The sequence below is a fragment of the Lissotriton helveticus genome, chromosome 1_1 (assembly GCF_964261635.1).
Source record: "Lissotriton helveticus chromosome 1_1, aLisHel1.1, whole genome shotgun sequence".
Taxonomy (NCBI): domain Eukaryota; kingdom Metazoa; phylum Chordata; class Amphibia; order Caudata; family Salamandridae; genus Lissotriton; species Lissotriton helveticus.
In genome coordinates, this window is record NC_136057.1 from 725,283,506 (window position 1) to 725,306,661 (window position 23,156).

Sequence of the window (23,156 nt, forward strand, 5' to 3'; positions counted from 1 at the left end):
AGACGAGGCAAAAACAACAGAAATGAGGGCAGGAAGAGCAGAAAAGAGGTGCCCAATGCTTCCTAGGTAAGCACAAATTGCGTTGACCACAGACACCCCAGGTGCAGTGATAGTAGTAAATATGGACCGTTGACGCCTCAACTAACGAGAGTCGTTCAGGCCGGTCTCGCAGCTCTGGGCTCACCCAATGCTGCAGGCTAACTTAGTAATGGGTCCCAGCAACCCCGCCGTCTGTCCTGTTCACCAAGGCGACGACGGCTGCCCCACGTCCTGGTTTGGTACAAGATTACGGGTAAATGCACACCCAGCCACTGGATCTTCATAACATGCATTTATTTGTAATGGGAAGGGGCAAACCATGAACTTGCCATAATGTATGACAAGAGTCATGGAACATGTGTTGGAGCGTGTCGACGGAGTTAAAACTTATCAAGATGACGTTTTAGTTTTTAGTTCTTGTGCGGAAGAACGTGATAGGAGATTGCGTGAGGTATTGAGAAGGTTGAAAGAGGGTGGTCTTACTTTACAATTAGAGAAGTGTAAGTTTAATATTCCCAGAAATAGAACATTTGGGGCATATGATTACGGGGCATGGTATTCAACTTGTGTATTCTCTTCGTAACAGAGTCCGCAGAATAAAGAGGAATTGTTGAAGTTTTTGGGGGCGGCAGAGTATTAAAATTAATTTGTTCCATCATTTGCTAATAAATTAAGCATTTGAGAGGTTTGCTAAAGAAAGGTGTAGAGTTTTGTTGGACTCAAGCATGTGAGGAGCAATGGGGGGGGGAGTTTGGAAACCGCTTCAAGCGTGGGTAGTCGTACCCAGCAAAGAGACCGTTTTGATGACAGATGCCATTTCTACAGGATTGGGTGCTATACTTTTGCAAAAGGGTTCAGAGAAAACCATTTTATTTCACAAAGTTTGAGAGTGGCAGAAATCAATTATTCTGTCAAAACTGAGAAAGGTTGCCTGGGGCTATAATGTTTAAATGGATCATAAGCCCCTTAGAAAAATGTTCACCAAAAAGGAGTCGATTTCTTATCCAGTAGAATTCAGAGGTGAATGGTTGCTCTTCAAGAATTCGATTTTGTGTTATCGTTATGTGCCAAAAGTGACAAATTCAGAGGCAGATTGCTTCTCAAGATTGGGCAAGTCCCACTCTGAGGAAGAAAATTAGGCAGATTGCTTCTCAAGATTGTGCAAGTCCCACTCTGAGGAAGAAAATTGTAACAGTGATTTTTTTGATGATTATATGTCAGGATGAGGTCAGTGTATGTAAGGTTACAGGTGTGATCATCCTTAAGGAGGAATGGAGAAGTGAACTTAAAAAGGATAATGACTTGCAAAGGTTACTCGTATGGTTTAATGATGACCTGAAGAGTAAGGATGGTTGCAGTGATGAGTTTAAGTGTTATTGGAATGTTGAGGCTGATTATGGGGGGCAATAAGCTTGTTCCTCTGAGTAAGTTGAGGGATAGGTTAGTTGATGATGCTCACAAGAGTCATATCCAAAACTAAAGGGAGACTTAGAGAAGGGTATTGGTGGCCAGGAATGGATATGAAAGTTGAAAGAGTGATTAGAGTGTATTTGGATTGTGGCAATAATGACAAGGTTTTGAAGTGCAGGAGTCAAAGTATGGTTGTGCTGGAACCTACATCAGGATAATGGATTGATGCTACCTTAGATATTGTAGGTCCCATTAGGGATTTCTTCTTTGGACAAATAGATAATTACTTATATCTATAGGCATTCACACTGGCGAGAAGCAAAGATTGGGAATTAAATGGAAACACAAGATATTGTGGATTTCCTTGAAGAGTTATTTGGGGGAGAAGTTTTCCCATTTACTTTGTTGCCAGACAATGGTTTGCAATTGACGTCTAAATTTATGGAAACGTTTCTAAATGAAGGAGGAATCCGGCATAGGAAGACAGCGTTGTATCATCCTGAATCCAATTGTATGATAGAAAGTTTAAAAAAGTGGTAAAGGAGTCGATTCAACATTCTGTGGGCATGGTTTGAATTTAAAAGATGAAATGATGAAGAAAGGTGAGGTTATATATGTTGACACCGCATTCCACCACAGGGGTTACTCCTTTTGTGTTATTTAGAAAAAGGCTTGCTAACTGAGTCATGTACTCCAGGTGGGTGAATGATAGACAACTGAGTATGTTGGGTGAAGAGTTGTGTGATAATACTTGGGAGGAAAAGGAAATTAAAAATATTGAAAAGAAAGCTGAATTATGATAAACGCAAAGTAGTTACAGCAATCAATGTAAAAGCTGGTGATCGGGTCAAAACAAAATGTCTTCACATAGAGGGTAAGGTTTTGAAGCTCAGTAAACCCATGAAGATGTTTAAGAAAGTTGTTAAGATGGATGAACATAGAATTTAGAATCATGGTACGGTAGCAAGGTATTATCCTTGCTAGCCCTATTCCTGAGCCAGCACTTTGGCTGAACGAAACCAATGTGAGAAAGACTAAAATGGATGGATCAAGAGGCTCTTATTTCTTTGGTGGTCTTTCCAAACAGAAGAGTCAACGTGTGTGCAAGAAGCCTGTTTATTTACAAGACTATGTGAAAATTGGACATCATTGTCCCATTTCTCTTGCACTGGACTGGTTTAAAAGGATTATCTGCACATGTCAGATTTTGTAGAGGGGACGGTGTGTGGTATCCATTGCATTTGCAGAATCTTTAAGTAGTACTAGATTGTTATAGTAGGACCTGTAATGTTGGGGTCAGATGCATTGGCAGTTGGAGGAGAGGAGGATCTAAGTGGCTCAGGTGCTCTATCTTCTCGACCTTGGCATAAACATATTTGGATTTAACCATATCAGTGTGCGACTCATGCCAAAGACCTAATGTTCTGTCTCATCTCCCGTCCACTCCAAATGTCTACAATATTTAATGGGGTAAGATATGGAGCAAGAAGAAAAGCCCAAACACCGAGGAGCAAAGTTAAGCTGTTTTGTGTCTTATGCTGTCAAGGAGATAAATAGGATGTTAGAAATGTCAAACAACTCAACTTCTACAAGTAAACCTTTGCCTATTACAGGGGTATCAGATAAGTACCACAGTGAAGAATTCAGAAGCATATGGCTGAATCTTTGGAACTGAAGGGTCTGCAGGGATGGAAGGCAGTTTTTACAAGTTAAACACGAGTGAGTGTGTAACAATATAAATGCAGCTATTTCAAATATAAGAACCAATGCTAACAAAGTCATAACTTGAGAACCATTTTTTAAGCCCTCGGAAAAAGTCAATAGCAGATCAAATTTTAATAGGCATTGAAAAGCATAAAGGAACTTAAAATTACATATTCCATATATCTCAAGTTGTGAAATGCAAGGCATGCCATAAAAGAAAATGACCAAATAAAACAAGAAAGATTGCTTTACGTTCTGTCAATAAGTTGTAACACTTAACAGGGTCACCCTGTGTTCTTATGTTCTTCTAAACCTGGGCCAATTAAATTACAAAAAATCTGGTTCTGTTGGATCAATGAATTAATTATTTCAAATGGATCAATTAACTGAATATTTCTAACAATCTTTGTAGGCTTTGCAACAGTCCCCAAACATAGAAGTCAAACACACTAAATAGAAAAATAACACGCATACCCCAAACAGTTGTGCACCTCCAAGGACGGAATATCATCTATAACAGTTAACAGTAAGTTATAAGCAATATTTCTCAAACAAGGTGCTGCATGCATAGTGACAACAGATGTGATGCTCGTGCATTGTGAGAGTACGCATGAAAGAACACAATTATGAATGATTAATCATTCGATTATTAAGGTGTTCACTGTTTTTTCCAGTGTCTGTAATAGCACTTTGGAGCTGTACATTTGTATTTCACAACACCATCCTCAATGTTTTTGGAAAACTCATTAAAGCATCTCGACTTTACCTTCTTCTTTTGTTCTTCTGTGGCTTTGATTATTCCTGGGTCAGATTTCCATGATTTTCCAAAGTTGTAGAAAAGTGCAACACTGTTAGCAAGGAACGGCAGATGTACAAAGAGAAAATTCAGATGTGAAAAAAGGTTAAGGAAAAAAGGCTAAACTTGGAAATGGTGCCCAATGTGCGACTAATGATGGTACTCAATGTATGCTTTAAAGAAAGTGTTAATCCTCTTAACCAGCCAACACAGCTATACTGTAATGAACAGTGCAGTGAAGTGTTGAATAATGCAATGGTAGGCTAAAGTTTCTTTTGGTGATAGGCTGCATACCTAAACCTTCCTGCTGGCTGGAACTCAGCAGCTAATTGTTAAAGGCATTATTTTCATCCAGTTTTTACCTGCATCTTGTTGTATTATGTCCGCTTTAGAATCGGCTTGCTCTGGGAATGCAGGCATCTTTGGTGAAAAACACAAGGTGATGGATGGAATGCTTGAATTAATCTCAGCCACTGGCAATCGCTTGAGATGCTATCCATATCCATCGATTTTTGCCCACTATACCACCTTTGTTTGGACTCTGCCATATGTAAAATGATCTTGATACTGCTCCAATGGGAACAAGTCCAGCCCAAACTGCCAGGCTAGCTAATCACTGAACTGGAACACAAGCAATCCAGGCCAGGTTTCACCCTTATTAGGGCTCATCAGCCAGGTATAGCTTGGTTCCAGTGCATAATGGGCTTTCTCGCTCAAGTAAGGTTACTTTTCTTAGGAAGAGGCAAATTCCCCAGCTCATAGGAAAAAGCTATATCAGCACTGCTCATCATATCCTTTTTTCAGACTCTCTTGGCTGCAACTGAATGGAAGGTAGCCTAAGGGAAGGATGCTCTATAACGCCACAACTCTACAATACACTATAAATACTGCACTGCCTGATATTTTGTCTAGGTGGAAGATTTCCTATGTCTGACTATGCTATTTTTCTTACATCTTCGGCAACTTGTGAACTAACACAGTAAAATGTATTCTTTACCCCTTCTAGGTAGACTTTTGTCTTTTCCACCAAAACTATTGATTCTAATCCAACCACAACTTGAACCTCCATTCCAGGTCGATCTACTCTTCGAAGTCTAATTCCTTTTCAGATAAATTAGACCGTAAGCTTTGATCAACCTTTAGGGTTGAGGCTCTTGTTGAAACTGATCCTATTACAAGGGTCAATCCTTTTTTGGAGTAGGAGAGCCAGCCTTTATCAGATTAGCTTCAAAGTTGATTGTAATAAAAAATAATAGACCATAAGGCAAAAAGCATCCCAAGAGGCTTTTGTCATTTGTAATCAAGGTGCAGTCTGAAAAAGAGTCTCGGTCCAGTGCCCTGTCGGTTTCTGTAGATATTTCTTGAGAAACAGATTTGGACCCTCATACTTCTTCTAATGGCAATACACTGTTCCTCCTCACCCACATCAATTATAACAGTTGTTTCAAATGCAAATCTTCCCTGCCCTTTTCAGAGTCATCGTCAAATTACACATTCAAATGTTGTATGAAGGGACATAGTGGAGCCTTCCTAAGCCAACTTTGGACAATGAGCTCAACACCTTTTATCTACAGCTGAATTGTCTTCATGCATTTACAGTGTTTATAGGCCCAGAATTTAGACTTGTCATTGTCACTGGTAAAAAGCAGAGGTTGCAAACAACTGAAGACCTTCTAGCGATAGCTGATATTACAGGAAGGAAGAGTCTGTGTCACACTGGGAACATGATACCGTGATTTTATTCACTGAAACTGATCAGAAGGTTCAGGTTCAATAATCCAAACCAAATACTAGATGGCACAAAATTGCAGAGCTTCCACATCTGCAATGGATACATGCAGCACATTCTCATTTCCATCCTCACCAAATATCAAACCAAACCACACCAAATGCCCATATATTCTGATATTGCCCTTTTTCTTTTACCTATGTCGTAATCATACCAAGTCAGAAAATGAGATATTTTTTTGGGACAATGTGAACCCTACCAACTTAAGAAATAAAGATCTGGTTATCCACAATAGTTTTTTCTGCTTAAACCCTGGTATCTATGGCACCAACTTTACCTATACCAAATAGCAGTTATCACAATACACAAAGCCCTAATATCAGTCAAAAACAGGGTTCAAAGTAAAAAAATAGGGATTTCCATGCAGAATAGGTGGATTACCACCAATTTTCTACACACCACCGACCTGCATTGCTTCAGTGGAAGAACTATCAGATTCATATACATACAACCACAACATATATACTTCAAAAAACACTGAATGATAATTTACAAAACAAGTACAAAATGTTCTGCAGTGGCAATTGATTTAAACATTGTTAGGCTTTCTTTCGTTTGTGAACATTTCAATTCACCTTCTGCCCTTGCAATGTAAGCTCAAATGTATTTGAAGAGCTTAATAAAAGCAGTACACTTATCAGAAGGATATCGTTCCAAAACCAGAAAAACCACGTCACATACATCCAGAATTTAGTTGCCAGGTAAATTCCAAGAGGGAGAGCACTGTGCATGGAGTGGTCAAAGAATGCCCTGCAAAACAGAAAAAGGATAGAGCATCAGTATACATTTTATAATGTGTTGTGGTAAAGTTCAAGTCACCTCATGGCTCATTCTTTGGTCTGCAATTCCAAACTTTAAAAAATATACAAAGCAATATTTCACACAACAATACAAAATAGAAAAAAGGCACTGTGAAATAAGCAAGACAAAACAATGTATACCTTATAAACAGCTGCACATAAAGTACAAACATATATGCTAATAAGTTCTAAATGTATTTAATGATGTGTAACGATCAGTTCACAAAACAAATTGAATGTAAGCCCCCTGCCTGCCAGAACTGTATTCTCCAGCACCAATTTTAACATCAACTTTTAAATCCTGATTCAAATGAAACATTTTGGGAATATTTGTTTTCAAAACACATTTAAGTATCAGGTAAAATAATAAAAACAGACACTGGCACTTATCCATTTTCCTTCCCAACTTCTGTTATATAAAAAAACAATTATTATATAAATAAAGCCACGTCAATCCTAAGCCTGACTGCATACATAATAGGTCAGGCCACGAAACAGTAAGACTTTTTTTTCAGACTGACACAACTGCTCTTTAACCATTTGTTTAGTTTCTGTCCTGCTAAGTATGAGATAATCCAGTCATTGAAAAGGGACTGACAATCGTGTTGAGTCTGAAATCTGTTTTGGGAGGAGTGTTCACAAACGGATTGAAGATCTGATAACTAGATCTATTAGGCTCAAAAGTAAGCCAGGGATAACTGATTCCAAGTAGTAATCAATGAGGTTAACTAGAGAAAATGGACAAAGCAGATAGGACGCCTTGGTTAGTGGCTTAAAATCATCTTTTGGAAAGCACTAGAGATAGAAAATGACTCCTAGAAATCTCTGCAGTTTGGGCTACAAGTTCATAGATATTTATGACCCAATAATGTTGCAAGGTGAAGGGGTGCTAGAATATGTATACAAATAAAGGCCATACCGGGCTCTCCATTGGTCCCAAACATTTCCAAATTTCTGAGGGCACCCCCAACTTTTATACATAACTCTTTCACCTCCATTCACATTTCAATTTGCATTTGTGAATTAAATTTCACTATGCAGTGCTAGTTACCTCACTCAGGGAAATGTTGCTCTTCGCATTCATGAGCCTCAAAGTGAAGAACAGCATCCTCTCTAGAAGTAAATCATTATTGAAATACTCAGTAAAACAAATGTTGGAGTCATATTTGCAATCTCATTGTCCAATATTGCAGATGACTCCCTTGTTATGCCCCTGCAGTAAGCTTGGATAACCGGACACCAACATATAATGCGCCGGAAAGTGTCCTCCTCAGTCCCATTCTTCGTGTAAGTAGCAGTCTCAGCTAAATGCATTTTAGTAACATGCTTCTATTATAAAAGGCCCTGTGTAGTAGTTTCAATTGTACAAAACACAGTCTTGCATTTATTGCCAGTTCCCGTTGGTGCATTAATGTCACACCCCAGCTTATGTTCTCCAGGTTATCCATGTTCTTTTTGGGAATGTTGTTAGGGTTCTGCAAATCAATTGCACCTCCCCGCTAGGCAATAGAGAGTGTGGCGCCGCGGCCAGAGTGGCTGCCTCCGCGCAAGGGCTCACAGTTCAATCCCCGGCGGCAGCTCAGCTCAACATCATGCGACTCTAGGCAATAGCTCACTTAATCTCCCTGACGGCCCACCAGCGCCTGGATAACTTTAACTCAATGTTTTAGGTGATGCACGCATCGGCTGATGCAAGATATTGAGGGTATGAGATCGATATGCATGTGGATTGAGCTACTTTGAATTAAATATACAGTATACAAACAGTAGAATAAGTATTAAATAGCCCTGAAGATTGGCAGCACTTAGACCGTAATTCAATCTTTACTCGACTGGCCTCAAGTCCGAGGACGAGGGAGGATGCGAGAACTATTCGTGGCCTAATGGAAGTTCCATTTACCCCTCATCCCTATTGGCTCATGGGGCATTAACCCCTGCTTGTGACAGCCCACTATTCAGCAATACTGATAGGACTGTACACTATAGGAATTAATACATACCACATAGGTATAGATTATCTTCCCCTGTATATACACATTGCACATACTGTGAATCAACATTAGTGAGTGACAGAGGGATCAGACCCCGTCCTGACGAAAAGGCATTCTGCCTTGAAACATGTTGACGCCACCAGGAGATTAAGCTCATTGTCAAGCCTATCAGTCTCCGCTACACCTTTTTTAACGATACCAGCTTGTGACTAAAATAGTTTTTTGCTTTCACAAAGCCAGGTATCATTTTAGATTCACTTTTCCAAACACCCCTGACCCTACCTACACTCACTCCAACTCACATAGCACTCACAATTATTTAAGGTGCTCCAGCGTAGTCGCTAGTCGTAGCACGCCCCGTCTCGCAGCGGAACGGGAAGACCCCGATGTTGAAGCATGACACCAAGGGCCCTTTTGGTGTGTGAGGGGTATTTTAACAAACACTGTGTATGCCAACAATATCTGGACTCACAGTTAACTACTTGAGGTTGGACCTTTTTGATTATCTATATTATAAAGTGCTCTGACCCCTATATTATTGTACATCTTACACTGTTATTTTAGGTAGAATAATATAATGATATAAATGTGCGTGCTAATGCACTTGTTACATTTGAATAACTCATAAGCATATCCATAAATTTCCATTGCATATGAGCTTCATATTTTTTTGTGATGGAATATGCTTATTGATGCAAAAGGTGTCGTGGCCAGGGATAATGCATGTTAACATTCTGATTTGATGAGGTCCAGTAGCTTGGGGTACCCTCCTAGAGTAATGAATTTCTCTATTTTCTTATGTGGTACTGATTCAGTTGCCTACTGGTAAAATTGTAATATAAATATGATTCACATAAATATCCAAGTGTGTGTGTGTGTATATATATATATATATATATATATATATATATATATATATATATATATATATATATATATATATATATATATATATATATATATATATATATATATATATATATATATATATATATATATATTTAACAATGTTTCCAAACTGCTCTGTTTGAATTTTACAGTGCAATCATTTTTGTTGCCTCCATATTCTTTTATATCCTTGCATGTATGTGTATATATATATATATATATATATATATATATATATATATATATATATATATATATATATATATATATATATATGGTTTCAGCAAAATTTTCTTCAAATGAAGACGCCGCACACCACCTCAAATGTATGACTTATTGGTTTATTCCTTGTAGGTTCCCCACCTACGCGCACAAGGAATAAACCAATAAGTCATACCATTGTTTTGCGAGGGTGTCCCGAACCTCGCCGCCTGCACCAGCTTTTGGTCGCTCCTCTCACATTGGGACGTTTGCTGCAAAAATATATATATATATATATAGATATAAAACAGAGGTTAACAGAAATAGAAATTAAAGTTGGATAACACCAAAAAACATTTAAAGGGATGTTAATTAGGGTGAAGTATAAAAAAGTGTATTTAGATAAAACATTGTGAGTGTATGTAAGATGAAAGAAAATGTGTAGCTACTAGCCACTATACTAGAAGGTAAAACAGAAGGTAGCTTGGATGAGAACATTAACAAGAGAATGAGTAGGAAATAAGAGAGGAATTGGTATACTGAAGTTATAGTACTTTTATAAAACCAGTATGAATGAATGTGTTTGCAATTAAATGTGGTTGTTTGCTTATAGTAAGTAATTTTATTAGCATGTCATTTTCACCCACGCACATAGTAAGGAAGACACTTACATACCCAGTTACAGTTCCATAAAAGCACTTATGTACCTACTCATATAGCCAGACAGTGACTGCCATACTCAGTCACACACCTATAAATCCATTCACACACCCATTTACTCCCCATCTGTAGGAAGCTGGGTTTCTGTTAGAGTAACCCCCCCCCCCCACACTTTTTGCCAGTCTACTTATGCACTTTGACTTGGGTCCCTGCCAATCAGGTTCCCAGGGCATGTGTTCTTTCCCCAAAACGGTACGTTGTACACTCAATTGGCACTCTCGTGCCACAGGTCAGCCCCCGGCAAATGGTCTCACAGGTACCCAGGGCAATGTAACCAGGGAAGTCCTCTAAAGGCTGCAGCACTTATTGTGCCACTCTTAGAGGTCCTGTACCTTTACACACACACACTGCCTTTGCAGGCTGTGTGTCTTGGAGCAGAACAAAGTGAAGAGTCAACATGGCACACATCCCTTTGTGCCATGCCTACAACCCTCTGCCCTGGCATAGAACATTCACTCCTCTAGCTGGGCGCCCTATACCAGTGGTGAGGGTACAAGTGCATGAACCTGTACCCCTACAGTGTCTAAGTCCATCCTTGTAAGTGCAGTGCTACCATTAAGAGTATATGGTGCTGGGAGCTTGTCATTACGAAATCTACAGCACCATAATGGCTACACTGAAAACTGAGAAGTTTGGTATCAAACTTCGCAGCACAATAAACCCACACTGTGGGCAGGATTTAATTAAAAATGCACTCAGAGGGCATCTTAGAGATGCCTCCTGAAAAATGACCAGCCTCTGGTGGGTTATCTGACTGGTACATGCCAGCCTGCCACCAGGAGACAGGTTTCTGAACCCCTAGTGTGGGAGCCTTTGCTCCCTGAGCCCAGAAACAAAAGACTTTCCTGAGCGGAGGTGTTCACACTTCCCTCAGGCCAGGAAGGGCCATCTGTGGCAGGGGAGCTTCGGCCTGGTAGCCTTTGTGATGCAACCCCCAGCCTCTCCTGCTATCAGGAGCAGGCCCCTTTTTCGGCGGGAAGACAGGTGGAAACAATTAGCCAGCCCAGAAAGTGTCCCACCTATGCCAACCCCACCCCCTCAGGTGGGGGAGGTGAGGTGAAGCCCACTCTTCAGTGGCTGCCATCTTGCAGATGGCAGGCACTCCCCAATCAGGATTAGGGATCGTGCTCACTCCCACACGTGGGGTGAGCACACCCAGGGTGTAGTCACCCTAAGGTCAGTAGCCTGTTGGTTACTGACCTCGAGACCTCTAAAACACCCCCTAAATACAGTATTTAGGGGACCTGCCTCAAGCCTTCCGCTGACCCCTGCAGCCTCAAACCGGAAGGTCCCCCCAACCGTGACCAGGAGCTGGTAAGAAGATGCGACCCTTAAAGGCACCCCTATGCACGGCCATGGGTGGCCCAACCGACTGTGCCTAAAACAATCCCAAACATACCTCTCCAAGTGGTGGTCGCACCCAGAAGACCTTCGTCTCAGAGCATGCCGTGCTTTTGCAAACCGGAGACGCCCCATTGAAAGCTATAGGGCTTCCGATGCCAAATCGGCACTCTGCACCCGGCCGCCCCAGTGCCGCTGAGGGTCCATCTTTTGTGCTGGCTTAAACCCCCATTAGCCCTGAGCTTAAGTCCAGGAGCTTTGCTCCCACAACCCAGTGGCCTGCTCGTCAGCAGCCACCAACCAGAGTCCCACAATTGGATAACATTGGGCCTCCGCACTCTGCACCCGGCCGCCCTAGTGCATCTGAGGGTGCAACACGAGTGCATCCTTGACCCTGGGGGACCACTGAGTCTACCACCAAAATACCACTACACACAACAAAGTACTTACCTTTGAACCAATTACATTATTTTCCTCCCTAGGATAACATTGACTATTTTTCTATAAAAACGTTTTTAAGTGTGGGGTTGGAAAACCTATGAAAACCTTTTGCAATTTTACTAAATAACAAAAACCCTTTTACTTACCTGTTTACAGGAAATGTCCCAGTGCAGTATCTAGGAATTCTACACTGTGTAAGAAAAGTAATCTGAAAGTAATGTACTGGTCATTTTACTAAAAAGCCCATTCAAAGTATATGTACTGTATTCCCTAAGCATTGCATTTCCCAGTAACAGTACTGTAAATCGAAACAAAGTGCATATACAATTACAATCCAAACTGTGTTACAACTGAATATTTACTGCAAAGTATTTATCACTTACCTGTGCCAGGCTTGCTCGGTTCTAGGAAATCAAATAACTAAAGGAATATTTTTTATACAAAAACATTTGCTCTGAAGTTCAGTCTGTGTGTGTGAATTAATTTGCTGACTGAGCATGTACAACAAATGCTTAACACTGTCCTCTGAAAGCCTTACTGATCGACTACACTACCACAAATAGAGAGTGAGGTGCTATCTACTTTACCTCAGCCTACCTTTTGTGTTCCACTGGACTCCGTGCACACTATACCCCACCTTGGTACAGTATATACAGTATATACAGGGCAAGCTTCCTACACTGTTTATACACTTATCTAATTATTTACAAACTCATACAGACACTGGCATACCCACTCACACACCTGTACATGCATCCATGTACCCAGTACTCAGTCAGTTACACATGCACTTAAACTCTTATACACCCAGTCAGCCACCCATACAGCTACTCACAAACCATACAGCTACTCACAAACCATACAGCCACTCACACACCCAATTAGAGAGCAAAAAAGGCACTTACACATACATTCACACACCACTTATGTATCTGATAGTAATGAAGCTAGTTGCACATAGTTACATACCTCAAAATTCACTAATACTGCCAGTAAGCAATCCATACAGTCACTTACATACACATTTACAAACCCATAGAGTTACTAAGAGAGCCGGTCATATAGCGACATAGTTACTTGCACACCCACAGAGAATCTGATAGGGTCACTTAGTCACTTAGATAAGTACTCAAGTACTGATAGTCCTAGTCACCCATCCAGATAAGTAGCCCTTTAAACATGTCTCAGGTGTGATACTGCAGAGCATGTGCGTGCAGTTTTACTGCCATGTTGATTTTGCATTTAAAACCTCTTGCCAAGCCTTAACTCCCCCATCTTGTACATATAACTCGCCCCAAAGGTAGGCCGTGGGTAGGTCATAGGACAAGGTGCTATGTGCTTAAAAGGTGAGACATGTACTTTGAAGTTTCAGTGAGTTATATGCGCACTTAGAGACCCATATGCCCAGTTATGCATTTAGTGTCCCACCCATACTGTGACTCACACACCTAAGCACAATATAGCATATAGCCATTAACATACCCAGTCACACAGTGACCGAGGCAGTTACAGTGCAGTATCTAGGTATACTACACTGTGTAAGAAAAGTAATCTGAAAGTAATGTACTGGCCATTTTAATAAAAAGCCCATTCAAAGTATATGTACTGTATTCCCTAAGCATTGCATTACCCAGTAACAGTACTGTCAATCGAAACAAAGTGCATATACAATTACAATCCAAACTGTGTTACAACTGTATATTTACTGCAAAGTATTTATCACTTATTTATCACGTATGTATCCAGCAGTAACAGAACCAGTTGCACACAGAGTTACATACCCCAACACTCACTATGACAGCCAGTAAGCAATCCATACAGTCACTTACAAACACAATTACAGACCAATAGAGTTACTAAGAGAGCCAGTCATGCATATGCGGATATCGTTTCGTACATATCCAATGCACACCCAAAGGGACTGCAACACTCATTCAGGTATGTACTTAAGAACTGACACTCCTAGTCACATTTAGACAAGTAGTCCTTTAAACAGGTCTTGGGCCTACTAATGCAAAGACAGTGTGTACAGAATTAATGCCAGGTCAACTTGGCATGTAAAATTCCTTGCCAATGTTTAAAGTCTCCTTTTTGTAAACACAAGTCAACCCTGAGTAGCCAATGGGCAGGGTGCTCTTTAGTTAAAAGATTAAGACATATTTTTTTAAGTTTCTGTCACGTACATATGCACTTACAGACCCAAACCCCCAGTTATTTAGCAAGTTGCCCATCTATAAAGCCATTAACGTACCTATTTAGAAAACCGTACAGCCACTGTCACATCTAGTCAGACAATGACAGAATAACTTACACATCCACTCACACAGTACTAATGTTTCCACTACTAATAGAGCCACTTGCAGACACAGTTACAGAGACAAACACGGACTAAAACAGCCAGTTACTAATCTCTACATCCACTTATATGGTCATTTAGACACCCATATAGTCACCGAGACATCCAGTTCGCCATAGATATCTGAGAAGTTTACCATTGCAAGATGGAGGTAAAGTGTATGTTCTTGTTACCTAAACATGGTTTCATTGACGTGTCCACAATTGGTATATTTAATTGATCTTTAAGACCCTAGTAGAGTGCACTACCTATGCCCTGGGCCTGTAAATAAAATTCTAGTAGTGGGCCTGCAGCACTAATTGAGTCGTAGATACAAGTAGCCCTTTAAACCTGACTGAGGCCTACCACTGCTGAGCCTGTGTGTGCACTTTACTGCCACTTCGACTTGGCTGTAATAAAGTATAGACTTGAAGCCGAGCCCACTCTCCACCCATATTTGTCATTGGCATGTGTCATTGTCCTTCCTAAAAGCTGGCTTCTGACTTGTTAAGAAGATTTTTAGTCTCTCCTTAGTACCGCCTTGTCTTCATTTGTACCCCCCATGAGGATTGTCCCTCTTACTTCGTTTGTTACACGGTACATCTTATGTAGTCTGTAAGCACTATTTTCTTTGATGAGTTTCACCTACTGCAGGCACAACATACTTTCCTGCAACATTCAGCGCACCACGCACGCTTTCACTTTCACTTTCCAAGCAGCCCGGGAAAATGGCAGCAGCTTCTTTGAAATGCAATAGGTCTCGCATTTACAAGAGTTTGAGCTACTGGCATTGTAAATGACAATGCCTTTTATTTATGTGTTAATTATCAAAACAGATAAATAAAAGACTGTCATTTACAATGCCAATAGCTTAAACTCTTGCAAATGGGACCCCTCTTGCATTGCGGATGCTTTTTTTTTTGACACATAAGCCAACCCTAAGGTACGCCCCAAGTAGCCCAATGGGCAGGGTGCTCTGTAGTTAAAATGTAAGACATGCACTTTTAAGTTTCAGTCAGTTAAACACACACACACACACTTACATCCGGTCATACAGCTAGCACCCACCTATACAACCACAAACATACCCATTTAGAAAACCACACAGCCACTGTCACATCCACCCAGTGACAGAATCACTTACACATCCACTGACACAATACTTATGTATTCAATACTAAGAGCCACTTGTACACACAGCTACATACCCAGCCACCCACTAACAAAATCAGTTACGAACCCATACAGTCACTTCCATAACCATTTGAAGACCCATACAGTTTTTAAGACACCCAATCACAAACTGAGGCACCCAGTTTGCCCAAGGAATGTGAGCAGTTTACCACTGCTAGATAGTGGTGAAGTATATGTGCTTCTAATGTAAACATGGCTTGATTGACTTCATCACAATAAGGATATTTAATTTATCTGCATATCTCTAGTAGAGTATACTATGTGTGCCCAGGGCCTACAATTAAATGCTAGTAGTGGTCCTGCAGCACTAACAGTTTCATATTTTTTTTTCAGGAAGAAAATAAACAAGGCATTAATAGGGGTATTGGAAGACAACTGGGAAGAAGCAACTGACTTCAGTCTGTGAAAAAAAAATGAAGGCTCAACGGGGACGAAAAAAATAATTTACAACAGTGATTATTCACTGTATCTAGTTATGCAGCCACAGACGACCTCTTTAGAACCAGGGGCATCTAGAACAGTTATGACAGAAAGTGACAATGATTCTTTTAAGGCTGCTGCAGACCATTATTGTTCTTCTGCTGCACCTGCCTTCTTCCACATTGTTCGATGTTACATGCATTGATGGATAGTTTTGATGTACTTACACATGGAACTTGTCTCATGGGAACACTTGTTCCCAGTTTGTCTCGTTAATTAGTTGCTGCAAACATTGCACTAGACAAACTTGACACTAAACTTTTTCTCTCCCAAAGGAATACTGAAATGTTTCCAAACATTACTCTCCTTTTTAGGAGGTTCTATCTCTTCTTGCTTATGTATTACAGGATCAGGATAAAGACATACCTGCATCTATCTGAAGTTCTTGCGTACAAAAGTGTATTTGTAAATAGTTAAATAACTTATGTTCACTCGTTTATTGTTTGGTTTAAATTGTATATGTTACCATTTCAGTTAACATAATACACAAAGCTGGTACTGTTATTTCCTGAACATTTGAAGATTTCCCCCAAAACTATTGCAGATGGTGAGTGTGGTTCTCCTCTACTTGCATCCTCACACACCATGCGATTTCCTTTAACAGGTTTACATATGGAACTTGTTCCATGAGAATACCTTTTACCAGTGTCTCTTGATAATTGCTTGCTGCTGATGTTACACATCACAAAGTTGGGAAATAGACAACTCTGCCCGTAAGTTCTCCCGGTGTCCTGAATTTGATGACTTTAATGTTAGAGTTAGTTCTCTCAAAAAGTCATCACATGGATATTCTGCACAACTAAGGGTTAGAAACCAAGTTGGTGTTCTTGAATTTCGCAACATGCATTTGATCTCACCATGAAGACGATACCAGTACTCACTGGTCCCACATTGGCATTTCATCAAAACTGACATTTTTGGAGAGGTAAAGTGAATAGACAGCAGCACTGCAATTAGTGTAGTTGATCAGAAGTTCAGGTTTAGGTGTTTTACTGTATTTGTAAATAGTTAATTAAGGTATGTTATGCTCAATTGTTAACTTGCATTTAAATTGTATTGCAATGTGTTAACATGTATTTGTAAAGTTAGAAAAATGTATACAACTAATTTAAATGATATGGTCACAAACACACCCATACAGGAACTCATAAATGAACGCACACACCTATAGAGCCATTCACACAGGTACTTCTACACCTACCCACACATATACTCTCAGGCCCACTCAAAATCCCATAAAGTCAGTCACACACCCATTTACACATACAAGCACTGTGTAGTCGGTTTTTTTTTCTCCTACAATATTTTCAATGATGAGTTTCAACAGCACATCATTTATGGTGTATGAGTATAGAACAGTAAAATAGGGGAAATGCACCCACAGAATAAATGTTTACAGCGACAAGCTTGCAATTCCACTCCCTCTACAGACAGAGAAGACCGCGACACGACCCCCCTCGATCCACATACAGCCCGTCAGGCTCCCCTCCCCCCGCCACATCCCACCCCCCACGCCCACCCATCCACAACCTACAGGAAAGCCAACTCTCACCCCCTACCACCCTCCCTTACCACCTCACCCCCCACAGCTACCTCCCACCCCCGAGGACAATCACCCCCCGGTCAACTGGCAGCCCACAGCCAACGAGCCTCCCCTCGAATCTCCCCCCTACTCTCAAACCCCCACCGTCTTATCCTCCTCCCGACCCTCCCCCCTTCCCGCCCATGTCCAATATCTCACCCAGCCCTCTTCCCACACCACCCCCGCCCTCTACCCCGATCCCTATCTCCCAACCCACTCCCCCGTACTACAACTCGCTCGGCCCCACTGCAGTTGCCCACAACCCCCCCATTGATTCCACAACTAAGCGGCTCACAGCCTTGGAAAATCAGGTCGACTCCATCACCCAAGGCTTAATTGAAATCCTCCTCAACCTCAGTATAGCTTGTATTCCCCCTAAACTCCCTCCCCGAACGCCCCTCCTCGCCAAGGACAGCATCACCCAGGGACCCACAGTACCCCACAATGCACAATATAATCCCTCCAAACCTCCCAATACCCCTCCCCAAACGCCCCTCCTCGCCAACGACATCATCACCCAGGGGCCCACAGTAGCCCTCAACGCTCACCCGATCGATCCCTATCCCAAGAGCCTGGCTTCCAGTCCCAAAAAATCTGAACTCTCCAGAGCCCCATGGACTAGGCCCCAGACCACTACCTCATCTCACATCCCAGCATGCTCAAAACACCTGACCACCAGACCACTCAGATCAGAAGCGCCTATGTCATACAGAGAAGCAACATTACTAGCCACACCTACGACTCTCCCATCTCAGTCTCACCTAAATCTAAAATCCAAGTAATCACTGGTTACCGGAAACATCAATTCACCCTCAAACGACAAAGATTACCAGTCCTCACCACCATACCCAGAGAAGCTAAAGACAAAACAACCAGCATGCAGGAGAGAATCACCAACTGCCTCCTAATCAACTGCAGATCGGCCTCATTACATGCAACGGACATAGCTGAAGCCATCCTTACACACGACATAGATGTTGCGTTCCTCACTGAGACCTGGCTAAATAAGTCATCTCCCCCCTGCCTAGACATGCTGGTTCCACCGGGATTCTCCCTCATCTCCAAAGACAGGATAGAACAACGAGGAGGTGGAGTTGCTATCATCCACAAGGACAGCTGGAACATCACAGAAACCTCCCCCTTTGAATACAACTCATTTGAATGTCTATCCGTTTCCATCAAAACCAAAGACAATGATTCTCTATTTTGCCATCTACTCTATCATCCCCGGGCAGAAACAATGAGTTTGGAGACCAACTATCCAACCTGATCGCTCAAGACGCTCTCGGCGATTCCAAAAACCTAATTCTTGGTGACCTAAATCTCCGATGGAATGAAACCCACAACCCTCTAATTAGATCGCTATCCAACCTCCTCGCAGATAACAACCTCACTCAACATTGCACCGAGGAGACACACTACAAAGGAGCCACACTGGACGCCATCATTGCAGAAAAGAATTCAATCACGATCAACCACATACTCCCCGTTGACTGGTCAGATCATCATATGATCCTATTTCACATTAATCACCCCATCATCCCGCTTAAACCTCCCCAAGACCCACCCAAATGGTCAAGAAACCTCTCCCAAGTCCCCCTAGACGTTCTAGAAGGGCAGATAAGCTCACTTCTCCCAGACAACACTCCACACCTCTCGACCAACGATCTCATTGACCAGTACAACTCTGAGCTAGTCTCCATTCTCGATAATCTAGCTCCTCCAAAGCTCAAAAGAAGCCGTGCCACCCCGTCTAGAACCTGGTTCAATTCGGACCTCAACGCAGAAAGAAGAACATTGAGAGCCAAAGAAAGAAAGTGGAGAAACAACCCAACAACCATCCTTCGCCTACAACTAAAAACAGCCCGAAAGAAGTATAACAACCATATCAAAAACAAGAAATCCAACTTCTTCCGAGAGGCACTTGCCAACTCCAAAAACAGACCTAAGGAACTCTACAACATAATCAGACATCAAACATCCAAGCCTCTGCCCTCACCCCTGCAGGCGTCCAAAGAACTATGCGACAACTTCGCCAGCTTCTTCAACGACAAGGTCCTAAAAATCGAACTATCTCTAGACATCAGCAACACGACCATCCCTCAGGCCCTCCCTTCCGGCCCCCCCAACCCCTCCCTTGGCTAAGCTTTCGCCACGTGCAGGAAACAGAGATAATCTCGCTAATCTCGACCTCCAAACCATCAGCTCACATCTCAGACCCCATTCCCCCCTCACTTGTCAACAAGCTCACCTTAGCACCTATCTGGGGCAAAATCATAAACAGCTCCCTACAAAGCGGAGTGGTCCCCGACTGTCTAAAAATGGGACAAGTCACCCCTTTGCTGAAAAAACCCGGCCTCGACTCTACTGACTTGAACAATTTCAGACCGATATCTAACCTCCCTCTACTCGCCAAAACACTGGAACGCTGCGTTCTCCTGCAACTAACTCATCACCTGGATAACATCAATCTCCTGGACCCCCTCCAATCTGGCTTCAGACAAGGTCGTAGCACAGAAACCGCAATGCTGAACATCATAGACGACATTCACGGTTCTCTTGACGCCGACAAGTTCTGCCTTCTCATACTCCTTGATCTATCCGCAGCTTTCGACAAGGTAGACCATAAGCTCCTCATCAAAACTCTGCAAGTAAGAGCTGGCCTCGGCGAGGTAGTTCTTGACTGGTTTTCTTCCTTTCTCCACAACCGCTCGCAAATAATAAAACTGAAGAACTTCACCTCCGAAACACAGCAAGTCAACAAGGGTGTCCCCCAAGGATCAGTACTTTCTCCTCAGCTCTTCAACATCTATATGGAACCGCTCGTCAAACTACTCAGGAATGCCAACATCCTCTTCCACCTCTACGCGGATGACACGCAGATCTACCTGGAAACCTCTTCACCCAACGACATCCATAGACTAAATGCTGTCTTAAAAGATGTTCAAGATTGGCTGACAAAAAACCACCTGAAACTCAATCCCGACAAGACCGAAACCCTTCTCATCTCAAACAAAGAAGACAACCCTCAAGTCACTGAGTGGCTGAAGTCGATCGATGCTCTTAAAGGTTCTCTCACACCAACTGACTCTGTCAAATCTCTGGGTTTCACCCTAGACCCCAAACTAACCTTGACAAACCACATTAAGAACTCGGCAAAAAGTGCTTTCTTCAACCTCAGACTGCTGAACAAAATCAAACCTTTCATTCCAAACATGGATCTTAAACTAGCCACACAATCTCTAGTTCTATCTAGACTGGACTATGGGAATTCAATCCTTACAGGTATCCCCAAATCACACCTGGCTCCACTAAAAACAACACTACATGCGGCAGCAAGAATGATCACAGGATGCAAAAAAATTCGACCACATCTCCCCAGCACTTAAAGAACTTGAATGGCTTCCGGTGGAAATGCGTTTCACCTTCAGAACGGCCTGCCTAACCCACAAGGCCCTCCACACCGGTAAACCAGAATACCTGGCAACCAAGCTCAAAAAAGCAGGCCAAAGCAGATATTTGAGAAGCTCCAACTCCCTGCTGCTCATCCTTCCAAAAACCAGAAAGAAGAAAACTGCGGACTGCTCCTTCACTGGAAATGCTCCCAAAATATGGAACTCTATCCCTCCGCATATCAGAACTATACCGTCCTATGCGGAATTCAAGAACCAACTCAAATCCTTGTTCCTCATCCGCTCCCTAGGTCCCAGATAACTAGGATCTCCCACTGAACTATGTGTTATCTATGTATCCTTATACCAAAAGTCTCACTGTTACGAACTTTCCCTCCCCCAATATTGTCTTTCGAGGACTGCTTCTACTTGTTACATGTGTTTTTGTTCACCCTGTCACGCCTTTTACTGTAAAGCGCTCGGCTACCTTCGGGTCTTGTTAGCACTATAGAAAACTTCTAAATAAAAATAATAAATAATAAAAATTTTGCACAGTGAGTAACCATCTCCCTCAAACCTTTGCAGGCAGCTGGTATTGTAATGAGCACAGCTGATGATAGTTCTCCACAGGGTGCTGTAGAGGAGGACTGTCTTCTGAACCTGGTTTCTACCACAACATCCGGTTCTTGACCCTTTCATGAATTGTTTTTAAGTGCTTCCACATGGAACTTGTCACATGTGAATATTTCTTGTTTGTGCCCATGGATAACTGTTTGTCGCAAATATTAAAACTTCACATACTTAACTGTAACCTTCTTTTGCCATGAAGGTATTACAAAATGCTTCCAGACAACACTTTGTTTTGTGCTTGCTGGTCTAAAGATATAACTGGGGGGGCGTGGCCAAGATGGCTGCGAAGTAGGACGCCGTGCTCCGAGCTCCCGCCTGCCGTTGCATTTTAGCCGGAAGACGTTGGAGCAGCCACCGGAGGGATTCCGGCACTGGAGTGCTGCTCAACCCAGTCTTTCATCGTGCCAGGTGGTGGCCGGAGCATGCACATCCTCTGGGGACTGCATGGCTGCGGGCCGTGTGGGGGCGAGAGACCCGCACAACTACGGCTCTCCTGAGGTTGGTAGCAGGAGCGCTTGACCCACACCGACTATCGGCAGTGGAGGAAACCGAGGGACACTGGGACTCTGGCCCCTTGGTCTAGGTCGAGCCTGGCTACCGGGCGTGGCCACGAGCTAGAACATAGAAGGGGGTTCCCCGGGGGATACACAATTCAAGGCAGGGAGGGGGTATTTAGGCAATATCAAAGAAAGAAAGAACCCCTGCCACTAATTAAACAGTCCTAAATCAGGATCTTTGAAAGCTGTACACCTCAAAGGAACAATGTGCAGTACCCAGTTAGACCATTGCAAACAAGGATATCGTGTCTAATTTCTTTTATTAATACATTTTGATATTTTTTTCATTTTTTTCTTTAGTTGTTGTACACATACTTAGTTTCTCATCAACAGATATAAACATATTATCGTACAAAATTACAATCCATAAAATGGGGTCATAGTTTGCAGTGTAGTCCCACAACACCAGGTATGACTAATCAACTTTCAATCACTAGCATTCATACAAAATCATTCATTCTTCATATCATTTAATTAAAACTCTATTCAGGAAACATAAAAGCCTGGGTGGAAGTAGGGATGGAGTTAATCTTCCACAGTAGGGGTAGAGGGTTGATCAGATGGACAGGAGGCTGATCCCGATGGATAAGGGTGGATCGATATCTTCAACGTAGTCAAACGCCTACGCGCGTTTCGGTGAAGAGGCCTGGTCAAGCCTCACCTTCATCAGGGCAAGGGGATACCGTGGGGTGGGGGACACCACTATAATATAGATGAAAAAACTATTTTAGGATAAGTGAGAAAACAATAGAGAAATCAACAAGTGCATATTCATCAAGTAATTTTGTTCAATAACTTTTTGGGCTATACATTTTCAACTGGTACTAAACACATGGGTCCCATAGGAGATAATAGGGGTATTTATA

General features: G+C 42.1%; 1 protein-coding gene across 2 annotated transcripts in view; it reads right to left on the reverse strand.

Moving 5' to 3' along the window:
- ZDHHC17 (zDHHC palmitoyltransferase 17) overlaps window positions 1-23,156 on the reverse strand; it is a 528,357-nt gene that overhangs the window by 268,188 nt on the left and 237,013 nt on the right. The window contains exons 10-11 of one of the 2 annotated variants that reach the window (XM_078674258.1): window positions 6,388-6,488; window positions 3,920-4,044 (exon numbers count right to left, since the gene is read on the reverse strand). In XM_078674258.1, the coding sequence (XP_078530384.1) occupies window positions 3,920-4,044; window positions 6,388-6,488 (226 nt within the window). Of the gene's footprint in view, window positions 1-3,919; window positions 4,045-6,385; window positions 6,489-23,156 lie in introns of both variants that reach the window. The other variant, XM_078674257.1, reaches the window with a different exon arrangement.